The sequence below is a fragment of the Engystomops pustulosus genome, chromosome 1, assembly GCF_040894005.1.
Source record: "Engystomops pustulosus chromosome 1, aEngPut4.maternal, whole genome shotgun sequence".
Classification (NCBI taxonomy): Eukaryota; Metazoa; Chordata; class Amphibia; order Anura; family Leptodactylidae; genus Engystomops; species Engystomops pustulosus.
Genome location: NC_092411.1, coordinates 239,399,065 through 239,419,548, shown reverse-complemented (window position 1 = coordinate 239,419,548; position 20,484 = coordinate 239,399,065). Strand labels below are relative to the sequence as shown.

Below are 20,484 nucleotides of genomic sequence, written 5' to 3'. Positions count from 1 at the left end.
GTAACTGAGCATGCGCAGCATGCTCAGTTACTTACACTATACACTGCAATACAAGTGTATTGCAGTGTAGAGGCTTGAATAAGTGATCGGATGATCGCTTATTCAAGCCAAAATGTGGAAAATGTAAAAAAGTTAAAAAAAAAAAATTCAAACTTTTTATAATATAATTAAATAAATAAATAAAATAAAAGTCCCATAATCTCCCCAGTAACACATAAAATGCATATACAGTAAATAAAACACAAAAACATACATATTTGGTATCACCGCGTCCGTATTAATCTGTACAATAAATCTAAATCAATATTGAACCCGCTCGGTGAACTACGTAAAAAAAAAACTCGGAAAACTTCCCATAATATACAATTTTTCATCAAACACCATCACAAAAAATGTTCTAAAAAGTGATCAAAAAAAGTTACGTTCCCTAATATGATACGACTGAAAAGAACAACTGTTTTCGCAAAAAATAAGCCCTCAACCAGATCTGACAACAGAAAAAATACAGAAGTTATGGCCCTGAAAAGTTGTCAATAGTAAAAACAATGCGATTTTCTCCAATATTGGTTTTGCTCAGGAAAATTAAGCAAAACTATATAAATGAGGTATCACCGCAATCGTAGTGAACCAGAGAATAAAGATAAAATATTATTTTTACGTTACGGTGAGCAGGGGAAAAAAAATGCTAACAATCCAAAATAAAAATTGATGATTTTGTTTGCGTCCCCCTTGAAATAGTTAATAAAATCTCAAGAATAAGCTTTAGACTCCCAAAATAAATTATCTATACATTGTATCTCATCCCATAAAAAATAAGCCCTCATATGTTTGTATTACCAAAAAAAATAAAAATTTATAGGTCGTACAATGTGACAATACAAATCTGCTGTGAATGGCGCCTCCATTCATTCTATGCTCGGCCGTGCGCCCGTACAGCAGTTTACCACCACATATGGGGTATCAGTAAACTCGGGAGGAATTGGGCATCAAGCGTTGCAGTGCGTTTCATCATTTAATTTATTCTGAAAATTTCAGTTTTGGCCTAAATGAATGTATTTTCCAAAAAAATTCAATAGTTTCTAAATCGCAGGGCCATATTTTTTAACCCATGTGAAACACTTAAAGGGTTAATGGACTTAATAGAAGTTGTTTTACATACGTTGAGGGGTGAAGTTTCTATAGTGAGGTAATTTATGGGGTTTTACTATTATTTAGGCCTCTCAAAGTCACTTGAAAGCTGAGTTGTCCCTCAAAATGTGAGTTTTGGCAATTTTCATGAAAATAAGAAAAATCGCACCTAAAGTTCTGCACCTCATAACATCCTAGAAAAATGACCGGAAAAATAAATTATAATCCGAGTATAAAGCAGATATTCTGTAAATGTTAATTATGAAACTTTTTGGGTAGTTTTACATCTTGTCTGGAAACCAGAACATTTCAAACTTGGAAAATGAAGAATTTTTACAAACTTTTGCCAAATTTTCACTTTTTCAGAACGAAATGCAAAACTTATCACTTAAATTTTATAACTAACATGAAGTACAATGTATCACGAGAAAACATTCTCAAAATCACCGGGATATGTTAAAGCGTTCCGAAGTTATAACCAATTATCGTGAGACTTGTCAGATTTGAAAAATCGAGTCTGGTCATTGAACTGAAAACTAGTGTCGGTGATGAGGGGTTAAAGACTGGACATAACCATTTCAACTAGAAATCATATTTTTTATTCTTTTATTTCATACTGTTACTGTTTTAGTCTGCATGGTCTAAAAAGTTACATCCTGATTAAGATAAAGGCTACGGCAACACATGAAATACAGTCCAAATACAAAGAGTTTCTATTTTGCCAGGCTTCCGGGAAGTATGACTATAAATATTTTCCAAGCTGCGATATTAAAGGTTGTTGATTATTAAGCCTGAGCGGCTTCAAAAGGCTGGGGAAAGACTATTTCTTTTTATTGCCTTTGACCTCCCAATCAAAGGGGCATTACACAAGGTTTAAGTGTACTCCTCTTTTACAGAAATCACTTCTTTGCCTCATGAAACATAGAAAGGGTAACTACCTTACACATCCTAAGGTTATATATTTTCTAGATTTCTGCAACCTGGAGGATTTTATATTTTATAAGAGTAGAAGACACAAGACTGGAAAAAAAAGCAATTCACATTACTTTGTATAATCTGAATAAAACCGAAGGTATACAATAATAAAAAGCTTTATATTCCCAATAATAAAACTTGCATGTCTTCATGAATGTTATATATATATATATACACATTGTTAAAAACAATTGTTTCAGATACAGGTGGTCCCCTGCTTAAGAACACCGGATCCTTAGTTACAAACGGATTTTGGTAATTTACTGTACTTTAGCCCTAGGCTACAATAAACACGTATAACAGTTATCACTGGTGTCTGCAATTAAGATTTATTGTTAATCCAACATTTTTTAAATCCAATTGTCACAGAGACCTGGGGTTTGCCTGGGGTTACAATTATAAAATATACAGTTCCGACTTACATACAAATTCAACTTAAGAACAAACATGCAGAACCCATCTTGTATGTAACCCAGAGACTGCGTGTACTAAAACTTCTCCCTATGCAAGGGGCTGGATGGCTCTATTCATTCCTTCACAAAATCAGAGTAGTAATCAGTTTCATGGAGTCAGTCGATTACATGTCAAGTGAGACATGCCAAGTTATAGCAGTGTATATGTTGGAAATTGAGACCTCTCTTGTTTTTTGTGCTGCCAGTCGTTGCAGTAAAATGGAATATCTTGCCAAATATAATTTAAGAAGGCTGTATTTAGATCTATTTAGATCTATCTATTAGAACAACAATTCTGCTGAGTAATTGACATCTTGCTGCCTCTGAGGTCACAGATACCAGTGCGCAGTAACTCCATTTTAAGTTAGAGGTGACTTCATTCAGTGCTTGTTAGACAAGTCTTCAGGCTCTTGGTGATCCTCTACTATGCTGTGATTCTGACCCTTTGCTTGTACCTTTGACTATTCTATTGTCTTATTATTTTGCATTTCGCTGCCATCTTGTTTATGACTTGGTCTGCCTGACCTAACTATCTGTTTGTCATCTGAACTGATTTGATCAAGCTTTTCATGTACTCACTTTAACAAATATCACATGTTTGATTATTTATAATTATTTTGGGAATGTCATTTCTTCAAAGTTCAGAATTTAGTTTCGTTTTTTTTTGTTGCTTAGATTGGTTTCCAATCAAAGCAGTTATGGGTGCCCAGGATGGGCGGTTTTTTGATCCTGGGTGCTAATTTGATAAATCTATGTTGATCTCCTAAGATGTACTTCAGCTCAGTGAAGTATCAAATGACATCAGTGTTATTCCTAAAGCAAAGTCTCTTTTAATAAGTAAAAACAGAATAAAAGACAGGTCCTGACCATTGGAGTGCAGCAAATTAAAACATAGCCAAAATGAGCCGCAACCATACGGGCTGAAGAAGTATTTAACAATTCCCTTCAAATAATGTTAAAACATATCACTAATATGCATCACATTAAGAATGTTAAAGATCTGAATTTTGAGATCAATGTTGTTTCCTGCACATAAATGGTAGAGGGAAAATGTCTTAAAAAATAATATGACTGAAATATGACTTTTGAGGTCATGCATACTGGTCAATAGTTACCTGCCATCATGTCCAGGTATAGTAACAACATTGGGGCAGATTTATAAAAAGTGTCCTAAGGTTAGACAGTGCCTAATGCTGGATGATAAATCTGTCCTAGTATAAGACTGTCTAGTTGTACTCTTCACCTCATATGAGTTGGCTTACTTACAGACAATTAGGACACAATTCTGTCGGGTCAGCAGTATTTCTACCTTTTTGGATGTGAGACCATGCCCCCTTTTCCTAGACCACACCCCTTTGTCAAGCTAGTCATAGGAGAGCCAGAAAACTGTCTAAACTGTCCCTTTATAAATGTGGTACAGGCAGTTTTTCATGCAAACTATGAGATAATTCTGTCCTAGACAGATTAATAAATCTCCCACATTGACTCAATCAACAGACACCTGTTATTTTCTGTTAACATCTAAAAAATTATACTGAATAAAAAATGTTTCTTACATCCTGCTGAATGTTATAAAGCATAAGAAACCTATTAATGAGCACAATCACGGAGAAACATCACACACATTTTTCTATTAAGAAAAACTGGATAAATAGGTTAAGAAACTGTTGATAAAGTTGGCTTCATGCAAGTTTTAATACTTTAAGGGATAAAAGTATAAGGATTTGCAGGAAAATACTCTTTAAACACTATGCCACAGCTTCAGGGGGTAAAGAGGTTACAGACACTGGGCCATTGTATTAATGCAGTTATATTACAATAAAAAATAAAGCCGCTTTGTAAATTGTTCTAATTAAAAATCTCCCACTGCTTTGTGTCTACAGTGCCTGTGTAGACTGATGTGTCTCCATGGTTACAGACTACAAACAAACCTTTTGTGTAGCCTTATCCTGCAGCCATCTCATTCGGAGAAACCTGGGTGACACCAATTATGAATTCCATTACAGTTCCCGCAGAGGCTTTCAGGCAACATCCCCAGACTACTCTATGAATAGATAAGCAGGGGAGTAGGAGCAGTAGATTTATCTCTATGTAAATAAGCAGATTTGCCTTCTAGGAGTCCGTAGTGTAACTCAACTGTTCTAAATAGATGTAAGAGTTGAGAGAATTGTACAACTTAAACTATTATGTGTAAAGATATCTATTTTAGGTGCAATATCTATACTGAAGGAAATGCATAACAAACCAGAAGGGCAAACATTTCAAAAGAACAGCAAAATGCCCCATATTGATCTGCAGGCTGAGTGGACCTGGCAGCCAGGATCCGGTTTCCTCCTACTGTCCCAGCCACCCTCGTCCTGCTTCCTCACACTCAGCCCAAGGGTTCTAAAAGGTGTGCAAAGTTCTGAGATTTAAAGGGTCAATGTGTCCTAGCCTAATGCATCCTTGTCTAATCCATGTATACTAACTCCTTATTAAAGACACCTTTGCCCACTAGGGGGCGCTCAAACATCTAGATCCTTGGCACAAGTTAGAGAGGACAGAGGTCACACTAACATTTTTCCAGGATGGTAATAATACTCCTCTAACAATTTTTGAGGAGTATTTATGGTATTAAGAGTATGACATTTTAAGTAATGCATATAGTTAACTTCTGGACATAAATATGTAAATATATCATGTGTTTTTCTTTGTTTAAACAGCCAAATTGGGCAATTATAGAAAACTTGTTTCATGCATTAAACCTCTCCAGAACAGACTATGGCAGACCCCAAAGATCAATCTATTACTGGTTGCACTGTTCTTACCCCCATTGCCCCACATTTACTAACGAAGACTGAATCTGGTGCACATTGTGGGCGCCCGAAGTGCTTAAACTAAGTGCACTAGTTTTTTCTATGCACCACAATCCAGCCACAACACAATACTAGCACAAAAACTACACAAATACGTGAGCAACCTGTGTGTATTGCAAATACATGTGTACTGGCGGAGACTGCTTTATTAATGTGGCCCATTAATTTATTTGGGGGGGGGGTTTGCACTAAAGGGTTAACATATAAATGCCAGCCAATAGTTGTTAAAGCAATGCAGTCATGTAAGGAGTAGGAGGAAAGGGGCCAGGTAAAGGAGCACAGGGAGGAGGGGGGTTGTAGAGATGGGGACCGCTGATAGGTGAAAATAAATTAATGCAGCCACTTTAAATCATGGAGGAGCAGATACTGATTACCTGTTATCAGTGTCTGTCCAGAGACCGGCCGCAGCATAGGTCACATACATGGAGGAGAGAGGAGTGAGGCAGCGCTGGACTCTGCATGGAGGCAGCAGTGTGTGACCCCTCCAGTGCACCGTCTGGGAAAAGGAAGACGATGGAAGCAGGACCCAGAGTCCTGGCCTCTGCAGAGCATGTGCTGTGCCCATTCACTGCTACACACACATGACTGGCAACAACGGCTCAGAAGAAGAGGGGACGAAAGGTTTTTTTCAGGAGTAAAACTCACTTTACAAGTGTCATAGATGCTTGTAGAGGAGTTAAAGGGGTTTAGTAATAACTTAAGGCTGGGCTGTGGCAGGCTATTTAAAAATAATAAACGTGTACTTACCTCCTCCGGCGCTGCTGATGTCCTGTGCCACGGTCCGTCTGATCTGTGCGCAGGTTTGTTTACAAGTGCGCATGGGAGCTTCCGGCCGGCCAGAAGCTCCCATCCAACACCATCTCCCAGGGCTTACAATGCTCAGAGATAGGGACGGATGGGAGAAGGAAGCCACCTCGCCGGCCAGAAGCTCCCTGTGCGGCTTCTGTACCCCTGTAAACAAATAGGGGCACAGATCAGACAGACCGGGACATGGGACATCAGCGGCCCCGGAAAAGGTAAGTACACGTTTATTATTTTTAAGTAGCCCACCCCAGCCCGGCCTTAACTAACTCCTTAAACCTGGATAACCCCTTTAATGCGATCTCTGAGTGAGGAACTTACAAAATGTGTGTTCTGCCGATATCTGATTCCTCAAATCCAGACTCCTAGCTTAGGGACTGTGTATTCTGTTTCTGGTGACAACCTGACCATGTCCTGTCTATGACTATTCCCTGCCTAACCCCTTGCCTTTACTACTTACCAGCATCTGCTGACCTGACTGGTCAATTTCTACCAGTATCGGGATTACTCTAGAGGTATTCACATTGTGAGCCATGAAAACCCGAGAGGTCATTTGAATGATGTTCTTGGGGTTAGCCCCATGTCAAACCAGCCTGGTTGTTTACACAGTGGGTCCACATCTTACTGCAAGTCAGGAGTAAAAATATTCCTCCCAGCTTTGTTTGATTAATTCAGAAAGCTGTAGTGCTTCTGAAAGCAAGGATGAATGCACAGGCTGGGCTGTGAGGGACATGAGGCCCAGAAGTAACGGGAATCTCTGCGCTGCCCGTTTTTACTGCAGACACGACACCTCTTCTGGGGGCAGTTATGGGTTTCTGTTGCTGGAATGGGACTAATAAATTGCCTTTCAGTTAATCTTTTGACATTTTCAGACTGAGGGCTTTGTCTGGTGTCCAGAGGTTCAAATATGAGGCCTTCGATGATTTTCTCCTGAATATCAAGATATGCGTCTCTGCCTCCCTTCTTCTTTTATAGAACAAAGGCATTGTGGATTCTGATTTGAATCAGATAAATTGCCACTTTTTTGTACCAAGTTTTAGTTTTTAGTTTTTTGTTTTTTAGTTTTGATTAAATAGGGTTGTAACACCTGGTCACTTAAATCTACTCCCCCCTCCCCCATGTACTTATTGTACTCGGGCACACTAACTGGCTTTTACTTGTCTGCTGGTGCCCGTCTTTTCCGCACTGATATGGATTCTGCAGAATGGATGGTGCTCAATAAATACACATCTCACGATCTCTGTATTTGGCAGCCAACAACTCGACACAAGCATATGCACAGGACTCCCCCTTTTTCAAGGCTTTCCCCACGAACTGCTGTGAAAAACCTTTTCTGTTTTTGCGCATAGTTCCACACGCTCCAGTGTTTGCAGCATGCAAATGTCTAAATAGGGCCACACTTGTATAAAAATGATCACAGCACAAGTGGTACCCTTTATGTAGCAGAGGCTGCATTATCTTCCACACGATCCTGCTGTTAGTGGAGAGATCAGGAGAGCACCCAGGAGGATCAACAGTCTGGTCATGTTTTTCATAAGTCCTAAAGGCAGTTGTATAACTTGACTCGCTTTCACAAAGCTTATATAACTTTATTCCGTAACGTGCCCGTTTGGAAGGGAGATATTCGCGGAAGCCGAGTCTGCCATGAAAGCTCAGGAGGGACTCATCCACAACCACATTCTGCTCTGGCAAATATTTTTCAATAAAGCTCTGATTTACCAAATTTATAAGGGGCCTTAGTTTGAACAATCGGTCACGGTTTGGATCACTGCTTGGAGGAGCTTGTGAATTGTCACTGAAGTGCAGGAACCGCATTATGCATTCATAATGTGACCTAGACATGACTGTGGAATACACAGGTGTCACTTGGGCGGGATTTCTAGACCAGTATGACCTAATTTTAGGCTTTTTTTTACAATACCCATATTTAGGGTTAGTCCCAAAAAATCTTTTATTTCATCCACATTTGTTGGTGTCCAATCTCTTGCATGAATAGATGGTGGGTTCTGTCTTATATACTGGGTGGCTTATAAATTGGTTTTGTGGACAATGGGATCAAGCAGAGTGTCGCTTAGAAATAAAATAAAAAAGTCAATTTCAGCAAAACTGGAATCGTCCACTGTTATGCCAGGGGTGGCAGTAAAGGCATGAACTCTGGGTTCAAAAGATGGAGGTGGTGCTCATGGGAGAGTGTGTTTCTCAATTATAGGGACTGTCACATTGTGCTACAGCGCTACTAGGTCCTGCAACCTCCTGATCTGCTGCATCAACGTCCCCAGGGACACCCCCTGTGGATGATTCTGAAGTGGCGCTGGTATTGTCACTGCCTTAACGCTGAAGCCACTTTTCACCTTCCTGACACGGCCCATTTTTTCAAATCTGCCTGTGTGACTATAAATGGTTAGAACTTTGAAACACTTTAACATAGCCAAGTGATTTTAAAATTGTTTTCTCGTGACACTTTGTACTTCATGTTAGTTGAAAAATTTTGGTGGTATGTTTTGCATTTATTTATGAGAAAATCAGATATTTGGTGAAAATTTTGAAAAATTCTCGATTTTCAAACTTCAAAATGTTCTACTTTTTCCACACATAGTCATAACAGCAAAAAAACTTAATAACCAACATTAACCGAATGTCTACTTTATGTGGACATGGTTTTTTATGCATACTCTTATTTTTGTAGGATGTTATGGGCCTTTGAAAGTTAGGTGCGATTTTTCACATTTTCATAAAAACCGCAAAATCCTGCTATTGAGGGACCTGCTCAGGTTTCAAATCACTTTGAGAGGCCTAAATAAAAGTAAAACCCCATAAATTACCCCATTATAGAAACTATACCCCTCAACGTACATAAAACAACTTTTATGAAGTTTATTAACCCTTTAATTGTTTTACAGGGGTTAAAACAAAATCGGATGCAATTTTGAAAGTACATTTTTTTTTTTGCTAAATTAATGTGTTTTTCAAACAATGTACAAATTCTCAGTGTATAAAATACCAAAACGCTCCACAAAATTTGATACCCAATCCCTCCCGCATATAACAATACCCCATATGTGGTGTTAACCTGCTGTAGGGCACGCGCCAGGGCATCGAAGGGAAGCTGCGCCATTCAGCGCAGATTATGCATTGTCACTTTTTATTGGCTATACAATCTTTATTTTTTTGGCAATTTGGACATATAAGGGCTTATTTTTTGCGACATGAGATGCACTTTACAAATACTTCATTTTAGTGGGTCATTAGCTTATTGATGAGGTTTTATTAACTCTTGAATGTATGGGTGAAAAGAAAATTGTCAATTTTGGTTTCCTTTCTTTTTGTTTTTTTTTGGGGGTCGTACACCGTTCACCAAAAATACTATATTATCTTTATTCTACAGATCACTACGATTACGGTGATACCTCATTTATATAGTTTTTTAAAATATTTTTTTGTTGACAGAGCTGGTTTAGGGCTTATTTTTTACGTGTAGAGTTGTCCTTTTTAATTGATACCATTTTGGCGCACATAACTTTTTTTGATCACTTTTTAGAACATTTTTGTGAAGAGATTTTATGAAAAATTTACATTATGGTGAGTTTTTCGTTTTGTTTTTTTTACGGATTTCACCGAGCGGGCCCAATAATGTTTCTGAGGTATTGTACGGATTGTTACGGACGCGACAATACCAAATATGTGGTTTTTTTGGCGATTTTGTGTTTTTTTCACTTTATTGTATGAATATAGGGAATGTTTGTGTTTAGGAGACTTTAACTTTATTTAATTAATTCTTTTTTTAAAAAAATGCTTTTATTAAATGTTTTTAACTGTGTTTTTTATCACTTTTACAGGTTAGCTTGAACAAGTGATCCACTGATCCACTGATACAGATGTATTACACTGTGTAATGTAACACACTGGGGCAGATTTATCAAGCTGTCTGAAAGTGAGAATATTTCTAGTTGCCCATGGCAACCAATCACAGCTCAGCTTTTGTTTTACCAGTGCTCATGAATATTTTAAAGTGGAGTTGTGATTGGTTGCCATGAGCAACTAGAAATATTCTCACTTTCAGACAGCTTGATAAATCTGCCCCACTGAGCATGCTGTGCTCAGTGTGTTACAGCCGGGTCCCAGAAGGCAGGACCGGCTCACGGAGGAGGATCGCGCAGCCCCGGGCACCAGCAGTCCCGGGGCTGCGATCGAAACCACGGACCCCCCCCCCCGGTAAGCGCCGTGGGGGGGGGGGTTTGATTCTTGCGAAACGCCCCTAGGGGTTAACACCCGCGATCGGAGAAATCTCCGATCGTGGGTGTTAGAGGCGGGTGTCAGCTATAATATATAGCCGACACCCGCAACTTCTGTCCCCGGCTCCGTTCAGGAGCCGGGGCCAGAAGCTTGACGTAATAGTACTGCATTTTGCGGGAACGCACCTCCCGCCATGCTATTACGTCAAATGTCGGGAAGGGGTTAAAGTAGTCCATTTCTGATGCGGTCTCAAACTCGGACTGAAGCAAGGCGTAGGCCTCCTCAGCAATATATCCCTTTCTCGCCATAATAACTCTAACAAAATAACGATAACTAAATAACACTAACTAAATAACACAAAACTTTTTTATGCTTTTTCTTTTTTATATATATATATTTTTTGGTATTTTTCTAGGTGGTTTTTTTTTACATTTTTTAATATTTTTATAGTTTTTGTATAACTGTGCAAACGGTAGCAATAACAAAACTAACAAAAACTTTATGTACGCTTTGTAACCAAAAAAAAAAATTGTAAAAAAAAACTTTCAAAAATGAACGGTTAATCACCCACAGTAATAGGCAACGGTAGGTCCTACCTGCCTATAAGTAATCTATTACACAGGTATATGGGGAAAAAACCTTTTCTTTTTTTTATAGGTAGAGAACTGGGTATATAAAGGGTTAATGAGCAGGGGGAAGTAATGTGCTGCTTGTAACAGTAGAATACAATGAATCATTCTGACAATGAATCTTCCTTCTTCTCTTCTCCTCACAAAGAAACAATGGGGCAGATTTACTTACCCGATCCAGTCGCGATCAAGTGTTCTCCAACGCTGATTCTGCCGGGATTCACTGACGTCCACTAGGTGACGCTGCTGTGCTGAAGTCCGCTGGAGTTCACCTGCTTCATCCGGCGCATGTGAGTGATATTCTTGTGACACAAAATTTTTTTTTAAATTCCGTTTTTTTTCCGAATCCGTCGGGTTTTCCGACGGCCACGCCCCACCATTTCTGTCATGTGAAAGCCGGCGTCGATACTCCACAATCCGATCGCGTGAGCCAAAATCCAGGGGCAATTCTGCGCAAATCTGAAAAATTTGGGGTAGAAAAACGCGATTCGGACCCTCAGTAAAGGTGCCCCTATTTGTGAGGAGAAGAAAAGAAGCAGAAGATTCAGTGTCAGATAATAATAATAAACTTTGCTGTGATCACTGTGATTTGTTCTCACAGCGATCACGTGTGCAAGGAGGACCAACACTGGCACCCCAGACTCTGCCTTGTGACCAAAGGCCCGTGAATCGGCTATGCGGCAGACCGCGGCCGTGAATACACGGCTGGAGTTCATGAACCGGTTAAAGTCCCAAACCTCTTCACATATGGCTCAGATAACAAATGGGACATTCCTGTAATGTTGAGCTGGTGTATGAATATTAAACGTAAGATTATTAAGCAGCCTGCCCCTAGTATATAGCCAGCCAGCTTGCTCCCAGTATATAGCCAGCCAGCCTGTCCCCAGTATGCACAGCACATCATATTGTGTGTGTGTGAGCAACCAAGGCGGTTGATGTCATAGTCTGTGCACCACAATGTTGAACGGACCTGCTGCTGCAGGACATTAGAAAAGAAGAACTGTGGAGGGCGTCAGAAAGGGGAGTATGTTATGTCTGAAAGACATGACGAAGTCTGGAGAGTCAAGAATGTTCTGCTGCCTGCAAAATCCTCCAGCATGACTGGTTTGGCAGTGGGTCAGTTTTGGTTTGAAGAGGCATTTTTTTGGTGAAGGGCCCTGGGTTCCTTCTGATACATGACAATTCCTGGCTACATGTGGCTTTAGTGTGTCAGCAGTTCCTGCATGATAAAGGCATTGATGATATGTACTGCCATGCCAGTCCCCAGACCTCACGTACATCTGAGACATCATCATCTCATTCCATCCACCGACACCACAGTACCACAGACTATCCAGGAGTTGACTGTCCCATCCCATCCATAAACATGGTTATGCTGTAATTACCTTTCAGACAGAGGTCGCACTAACATTTTTCCATAAGGGTAAAAATACTCCTCTCACCATTTTTGAGGAGTATTTTTACCCGAGGAGGAGTATGAAAATTTTGGTAATACACCGCACACATAGCACACTGCACAGCACGCACACACACTGCACAGCACGCACACACACACTGCACAGCACGCACACACACACTGCACAGCACGCACACACACACTGCACAGCACGCACACACACACTGCACAGCACGCACACACACACTGCACAGCACGCACACACACACTGCACAGCACGCACACACACACTGCACAGCACGCACACACACACACTGCACAACACGCACACACACACACACTGCACAACACGCACACACACACTGCACAACACGCACACACACACACTGCACAACACGCACACACACACACTGCACAACACACACACACACACTGCACAGCACGCACACATTCACCCACCCACACACACACCCACCCACTGCACAGCACACACTGCACAGCACCCACCCACTGCACAGCACCCACCCACTGCACAGCACACACACACACACTGCACAGCACACACACACACACACACACACTGCACAGCACGCACACACACACTGCACAGCACGCACACACACACTGCACAGCACACACACACACACACACACACTGCACAGCACGCACACACACACACACACTGCACAGCACGCACACACACACACTGCACAGCACGCACACACACACACTGCACAGCACGCACACACACACACTGCACAGCACGCACACACACACACACTGCACAGCACGCACACACACACACACACTGCACAGCACGCACACACACACACTGCACAGCACGCACACACACACAGCACAGCACGCACACACACACACACACACACTGCACGCACACATTCACCCACCCACACACACACTGCACAGCACGCACACATTCACCCACCCGCACACACACTGCACAGCACGCACACATTCACCCACCAACACACTGCACAGCACGCACACATTCACCCACCCACACACTGCACAGCACGCACACACACACACACACTGCACAGCACGCACACACACACACACACTGCACAGCACGCACACACACACACACTGCACAGCACGCACACACACACACTGCACGCACACACACACACTGCACACACACACACTGCACAGCACGCACACACACACACTGCACAGCACACACACATTCACCCACCCACACACTGCACAGCACACACACACACACACTGCACAGCACGCACACACACACACACTGCACGCACACACACACACACACACACACTGCATGCACGCACACACACACACACACACACTGCACGCACACACACACCCACACACTGCACAGCACGCACACACACACACACTGCACAGCACCCACCCACACACTGCACAGCACACACACACACTGCACAGCACACACACACACACGCACACACACACACACACACTGCACGCTGCACAGCACGCACGCACACACACACACTGCACAGCACGCACACTCACAACACTGCACACTCACCGCTCACAACACAGCACACACTACAACACAGCACACACTACAACACACACACACTGCACAGCACCCACACACTGCACAGCACGCGCACACACACACACACACTGCACAGCACACACACATTCACCCACCCACCCACACACTGCACAGCACACACACACACACTGCACAGCACGCACACACACACACACTGCACAGCACGCACACACACAGCACAGCACACATTCACCCACCCACCCACCCACACACTGCACAGCACGCACGCACACACACACACACACTGCACAGCACCCACCCACCCACACTGCACAGCACGCACACACACACACACACTGCACAGCACCCACCCACCCACACTGCACAGCACCCACCCACCCACACTGCACAGCACCCACCCACCCACACTGCACAGCACGCACACTCACAACACTGCACACTCACCGCTCACAACACTGCACACACTACAACACAGCACAGCACACACTACAACACAGCACAGGACACACTACAACACAGCACAGGACACACTACAACACTGCACAGCACACACTACAACACTGCACAGGACACACTACAACACTGCACAGGACACACTACAACACTGCACAGCACACACTACAACACTGCACAGCACACACTACAACACTGCACAGCACACACTACAACACTGCACAGCACACACTACAACACTGCACAGCACACACTACAACACTGCACAGCACACACTACAACACTGCACAGCACACACTACAACACTGCACAGCACACACTACAACACTGCACAGCACACACTACAACACTGCACAGCACACACTACAACACTGCACAGCACACACTACAACACTGCACAGACACTCACAACACTGTACACACTCACCCAGCACTGCTCTAGGTCTCCTCGATCACAAACGCAGGCAGCTGCGGGCAGGTAGAGCGGGACGGGGAGCATCATCTTCGCAGCCCACAAGTCTCCCCCGGGGCCGGTGCACTCACTTCGGGTCTCTCCGGCGCGCCCCTGAAACTGTGTCACGTGTCGCGCTGAGCGGCCCGGCGCGCGCTGCGATCACGCTACTGACTTGTACCTCCTTTGCAGCGCGCGCCGGGCCTCTCAGCCTGCGCGCTACAGGGAATAATTGCCATGCGTAACTTTACGCATGGCAATTATTTTGGGGGGTAATGGCGCCTCATCACGCGTCTATGACGCGTGGTGAGGCGTTAATGCGACCTCTGCTTTCAGATGATGCATACATAAGCAGATGAAAAGTACATTTAATAAGGCGTAAATATTAATTTCCTTAACACATTTTCAGATCCCCATAAATGATTCCTTATAGAAGCCTCCATCATGAAAAGATTTATGGTTCTGTGTCCACATCACAATATTTAAAGGGAACCCGTCATGAGAAACCTGACCTAATAAACCACTACCAGTATGTTGTCAAGCAGCTTCTCGATCACGTTTCTTTCTTGGCCCACGGTGGTGGCATCATCCAGAAAGTCAACTTTGAAGTGAGGTGTAAATTGGTTTTATGAAGTCAAGGAGGTGGAGAGTTTAACACTAAAGTCAAGCTCTCCTTGCCTTTGAACGCACCCTTCTCTGAAATTGATGGTCCTGCTTCCAGGTACATCAGTGATTACATCTCCTGAAGTCTGGTACATGATGTGAATCACATGGAAGGAGGTTTTCAGAGGTGGGGAGAGCTTGACTTCTGTGTTAAACTCTCCACCTCCCTGACTTTACACATCCCACTTACATCTCACTTCAAAGTTGATTTTCTGAATGATGCCACCAAACCAGGCCATGATTGAAACATCATCTAGAAGCTGCTCAGCTGTTTGACAACATACTGGTATTGGTATAATAGGCCTTTTCTGATGACAAGCTCCCTTTAATTTAACAAATATTTGGTAGGAAGTAAAGGTCGATAACACACAATATAACTGTTTAGGTTATACTATATGAAGTATATGTATTTTTCCCAACATTTCCTGTAAATGGCAGGATAAAAACAGGAGGGAGGTTAGTTTAGGGATCATTGCTATGCAATACATGTAATAAAAAACGCATGCGTTTTAAAAACGCAACCGGTTTTGAAAATGCATCCGTTTTTTGACCGTTTTTGTTTGGTTTCCAATTATGGCTAATTGGAAAAATGGTCAAAAACTGACGTGTTTAAAAAAAAACTTGCAATTTTAAAACGCATGTATGTTTTAACGAACTGCTTAAAACTGGCCTAAAAACGGGTTTAAAACGCCACATGTGCCAACACCCTTAGAGTGCTGTTTCACATCAAAGGACTGTGATTTCACATCCATCAATAATGACACCTGCAGTTCTAAAATATTCAAAGAGAAAAAGAGGTGTGCCAATAGACAAAATTATGTAAAAAAAGTGATAAATCTTTATTTCAACAATAGAAAAACTCCATCAAGGCATGAAGGACAAGTTAAAAACAATTAAAAAACATACACGAGTCAAAATGTTTGGCACAACCAGGTAAGGTTCACCTGAAATAAAGATTTATCACTTTTTTACATAATTTTGTCTATTGGCACACCTCTTTTTCTCTTTGAATATTTTATAGCTTGCTTTGTGTGCTGACATTTACCTTGTTTTGGTGGTTGTGCATGGTCCACTCTGTGTATAGTATGACACCTGTAGTTCTGTTCTGTTTTATACTTGGTAGATTCTGAAGAACGCTACAGTCTCTTTAACAACATTTAATGACATGTCACATACACTCCATACACAGTTGGTGTTAGCTGCATTATGCCAGAACCAATCACGTGTGTTAAACATGAAACACAATTGTGGCAGTTAAGTGATGGCACTGCCATCTTGGATCCAGCTGATGCACTCTCTGATGTCAAGGGTGGCCGTCGTCCAGTGGTTATAATCTTTTACAGATCCAGTGAATTTTCAATATACTGCAATACTGTAGTATTGCAGTATATTGTATAAGTGATCAGACCTCCTATGGTTCAAGTACCCAATGGGGTCAAGAAATAAAGTAAAAAAAATGCTTTAAAAAAACAAACAAGCAAACGTTGAAATCACCCCCTTATCCCTAGCACACAAATAGAAATAAACAAACATAAATATATGTGAGGTATTGCTGCATCCTAAAATGCCCTCTCTATCAAAATATAAAACCTTTATAAAATATAGCAGCCAAATGTCCAAATGGCCAATTTTTTTCCTTTTCACAAAATGTTTTATTTTTTTTTTTAATCTATTAAAACCTATATAAACTTGGCATCCTTGTAATGGTGTCATTTGGAGCATACGATGAAAGCTGTATTAATGAAACCCACAAAGAAAATTGTGCAAATGTATTTTATTTGTGAATTTAACCGCATTAGGGTTTTTTTTTCCAGCTTTCCGGTACACGGCATGGGAAATCAAATGCCACTAAGCAGTACAATTTATTATGCAGAAAATGAAAATAAACCCTCATACAGCTCTGTACAAGGAAAAGTACAAAGAAAAGACTATAAAATGTCATTGATTTTAGAGGCGGGGTGGGAAAAACAGAAACGGAAAAAGTCCATTAGAGGCAAGCAGCTGTTTGGCGAGGCCTCAGAATATGAAGAAGCTGATCTGAAGTCATGACTCTAAGGATAGGAGAGCAATACAATTAAATCCAGGAATACCCCCTTTAATATCATTCTTACTACATTGCTGTATTTAGTAAAGAGGTTGTATCACAATAACAATCATCTATTTATTGTCAGAATTACGGACATGGGCACAATGTCTCCCAATTGAATGTAGCAATGGTTCCCAATGTGCCCTACCACTATCTATTCTCTATGGGTCGAATAAAGCATTTAGGTATCTTCACTTGTCCCATAGACTTTTAAAAGCACGTCCATCGCTCCATTTCAACAGCTCACACTCGATCCCTGGTCTCATGAAAAGTGGGAAATGTATATTACCAAAATGTTTCTATTTTGGTACCAACACCTAAGCCTTCCTCAGCTGCCAAGTGTAAGACATGTAAAGACCTGTCCCCGATCTTCTTAAAAATCTTTCCACGCATCCTTCACAGCCAGATTTTGCATAAAATCCAGCAGAGGAATCTACCTAGTATGAAGAAATCCCTGAGTAACTGGCATCTTTTTGGGAATAAAACAGGTAAAGTGAGTTTGATATTCACAACCAAGGGAAGGGAAGGTCAGCTCAGTGGCCCAAATTTATTAACTTGTCTGTGCCAGTTTTCTTGTGCATACTGCTTGAATGCGTATTTATGCAAAGTTTACACCGCGACACAATGCACCTAAAGGGGCGTCATGGCTCGCATTCACACCGGCCACAACATGTATGTCGGCAAGTCCAACATAATTGTGGCGCACATCCGATAAACCTCCTTTAGGGCCATACTGACCAGGGGTTTAGTGTGCCTAATGGTCTATATTATTCCGATCCAATCCTGGAAAAATCAATAGAAACTCTGGGTATCTACACAATTTGCTGAATGGCTTCGGCATTCACCCTAGAGGTAAACGGTGGGTGTAATGTTTTTTTTTAATTATTCGGGACCAAAATAATATAGGGCAATTATTGGTAAGCATAAAATTTTTAATAGCAGCCTTAGATTTATAGGACCTGTGTATCTTCCGTCACACCTCTGTTACACCTTCCCAAATGGGTGATGCCTGAGAGTCAAGATTCCTCTGTGTTCCAAGTGAACCTGTTCTTTGGTTTTCCAGTGTTTGTCCTCAGTTCTCACCTCTGTGTACTACCCCAGCTTGTTCCTGAACCTGTGCTGTCTATCTCTGTCACCTGCCCTGACTTCAGACTCTCCTTTATTATTGGCTTGGTTGATCCCTCTGCGTCCCACTCCAGTGTCTTTGTGTATCCGTCACCCTGACAGGTTCCCTTTAACCATCACATCACAGATGAAGCTCCACTATCAGCTCTGGATGCAAAAGGGTGCTGGATGAGTAAGTGTAACAACAAAGTATCTTTCCAGTCACAGGGAAAAGTAAGTATCTGTACACACAAAAAATACAGATTGACACAAACCATATCGATTTTGCCCTTGTCACATCATATTAAGTGAAAAGATTCAGAATTTGCCCCGGATAAGCTCTAGACACATACACAGGGGCAGATTTACACCTAATGCAACTTAGAGCCCAGAAATGAGTTGACCCCCCCATACAGTATTAGGCTACATTCACACATATGTATGGGGGACGTATATATGGCCGACGTCCCCCATACACTCCCCATACGGCGCTGCACGGGAGCGATACAGTGCGGCACATGTGCGAGTCCGTAGAAAGATAGAACATGTCCTATCTTTCTACGGAATACGGCGCCATGGCTGTTCATCCCCTGCTCCTCTCTGTAGCGCCAATGTATGCCCGCTGTACTACGGTATGCAGGCATACATCGTGTGAATGTAGATGGACAAAATGTTAAGCAAATTGTGACGCTAATCTGTAACCTGTCTCTTTCACAGGAAGCTGATACATCATGAAGCTATAACAGGGCAGGGATCAACTGGAGACCCAATAAACACATAGAGCAAGTCCCAATATATACCAGGGAGTGTAGCACTATGTTCTGTGTAGAGATCTGTATCACACAAGGGGCGCTGCTCCCATATAATATCATGTATAGTGACATATAATACCACAACTATAATGTGAACAGAGCCTTATACACACAGTATCAGTATGGTGCTGTACAGTGACATATAATACAGGTAGGTAACCTGAACTATAATGTGAACAGAGCCTTATACACAGTATAGGTGTTCTCATTACCTCCTTCTTCTTCTGGCCTCCCCCGATGTGCAGGCACAGGATCAGGAGGAGCAGATGCTGGAGAGCAGTCCTCATGCTGCACGCCATGACTGTGGAGCTCAGCTTCCCCATCAGCACCTGCTCTGCTCTCATCAGCTGCTCTCACTGGCTGCACTGGCAGCCAATCAGCGGCAGAGGATGCCGCAAAGCATCACTGTTAGTGTAGTTTTCTCATCCTGCACGGGAGTACAGGGCTTTGTGCTCGATCCCTTTGTGTTATAATAGGAGCAGTGTCCCGCCTGCCTTATGTCCTGCAGTGCATCACTAGTGTATGGTAGTGTCTGTTTTATTGTGTAAGAGTATACACCCAGTATAGGAGTAACGATATACGTAGAAGCACATATAAAGAGTATACATAGATGTAACATTTGCTGTTTATTTTCCGTGTATAATGAATCATCTCCCATAAATATATGGAATAAATACATATATATATTATATACTTGACCTTCATCAGAATTGGTTGTCATGAGCAATTAGAACAGTCTTGATCTGTGATTTCTTGCTGGATGAGCGGGCGTTTTCTTTGCTACTATTTTGGGGAATGTACGACCTTTTGATCACTTTTTAGTTTTTTATATGTTGCACAAATGCAAAAAAGTGATGCTTCAGACACTTGGTTGCTATTTTCAGTTACGGGATTCAGGCAGAAATAACTTAT

General features: G+C 42.0%; 1 protein-coding gene across 1 annotated transcript in view; it reads right to left on the bottom strand.

The window, feature by feature from the left end:
* Positions 1 to 19,916, bottom strand: part of TUSC3 (tumor suppressor candidate 3) — a 171,638-nt gene extending 151,722 nt beyond the window's left edge. Inside the window, exon 1 of the mRNA XM_072122124.1 lies at positions 19,785 to 19,916. Within this exon, the coding sequence (XP_071978225.1) occupies positions 19,785 to 19,916 (132 nt within the window). The remainder of the gene's footprint in view (positions 1 to 19,784) is intronic.
* Between the last annotated feature and the right edge of the window lie 568 nt (positions 19,917 to 20,484).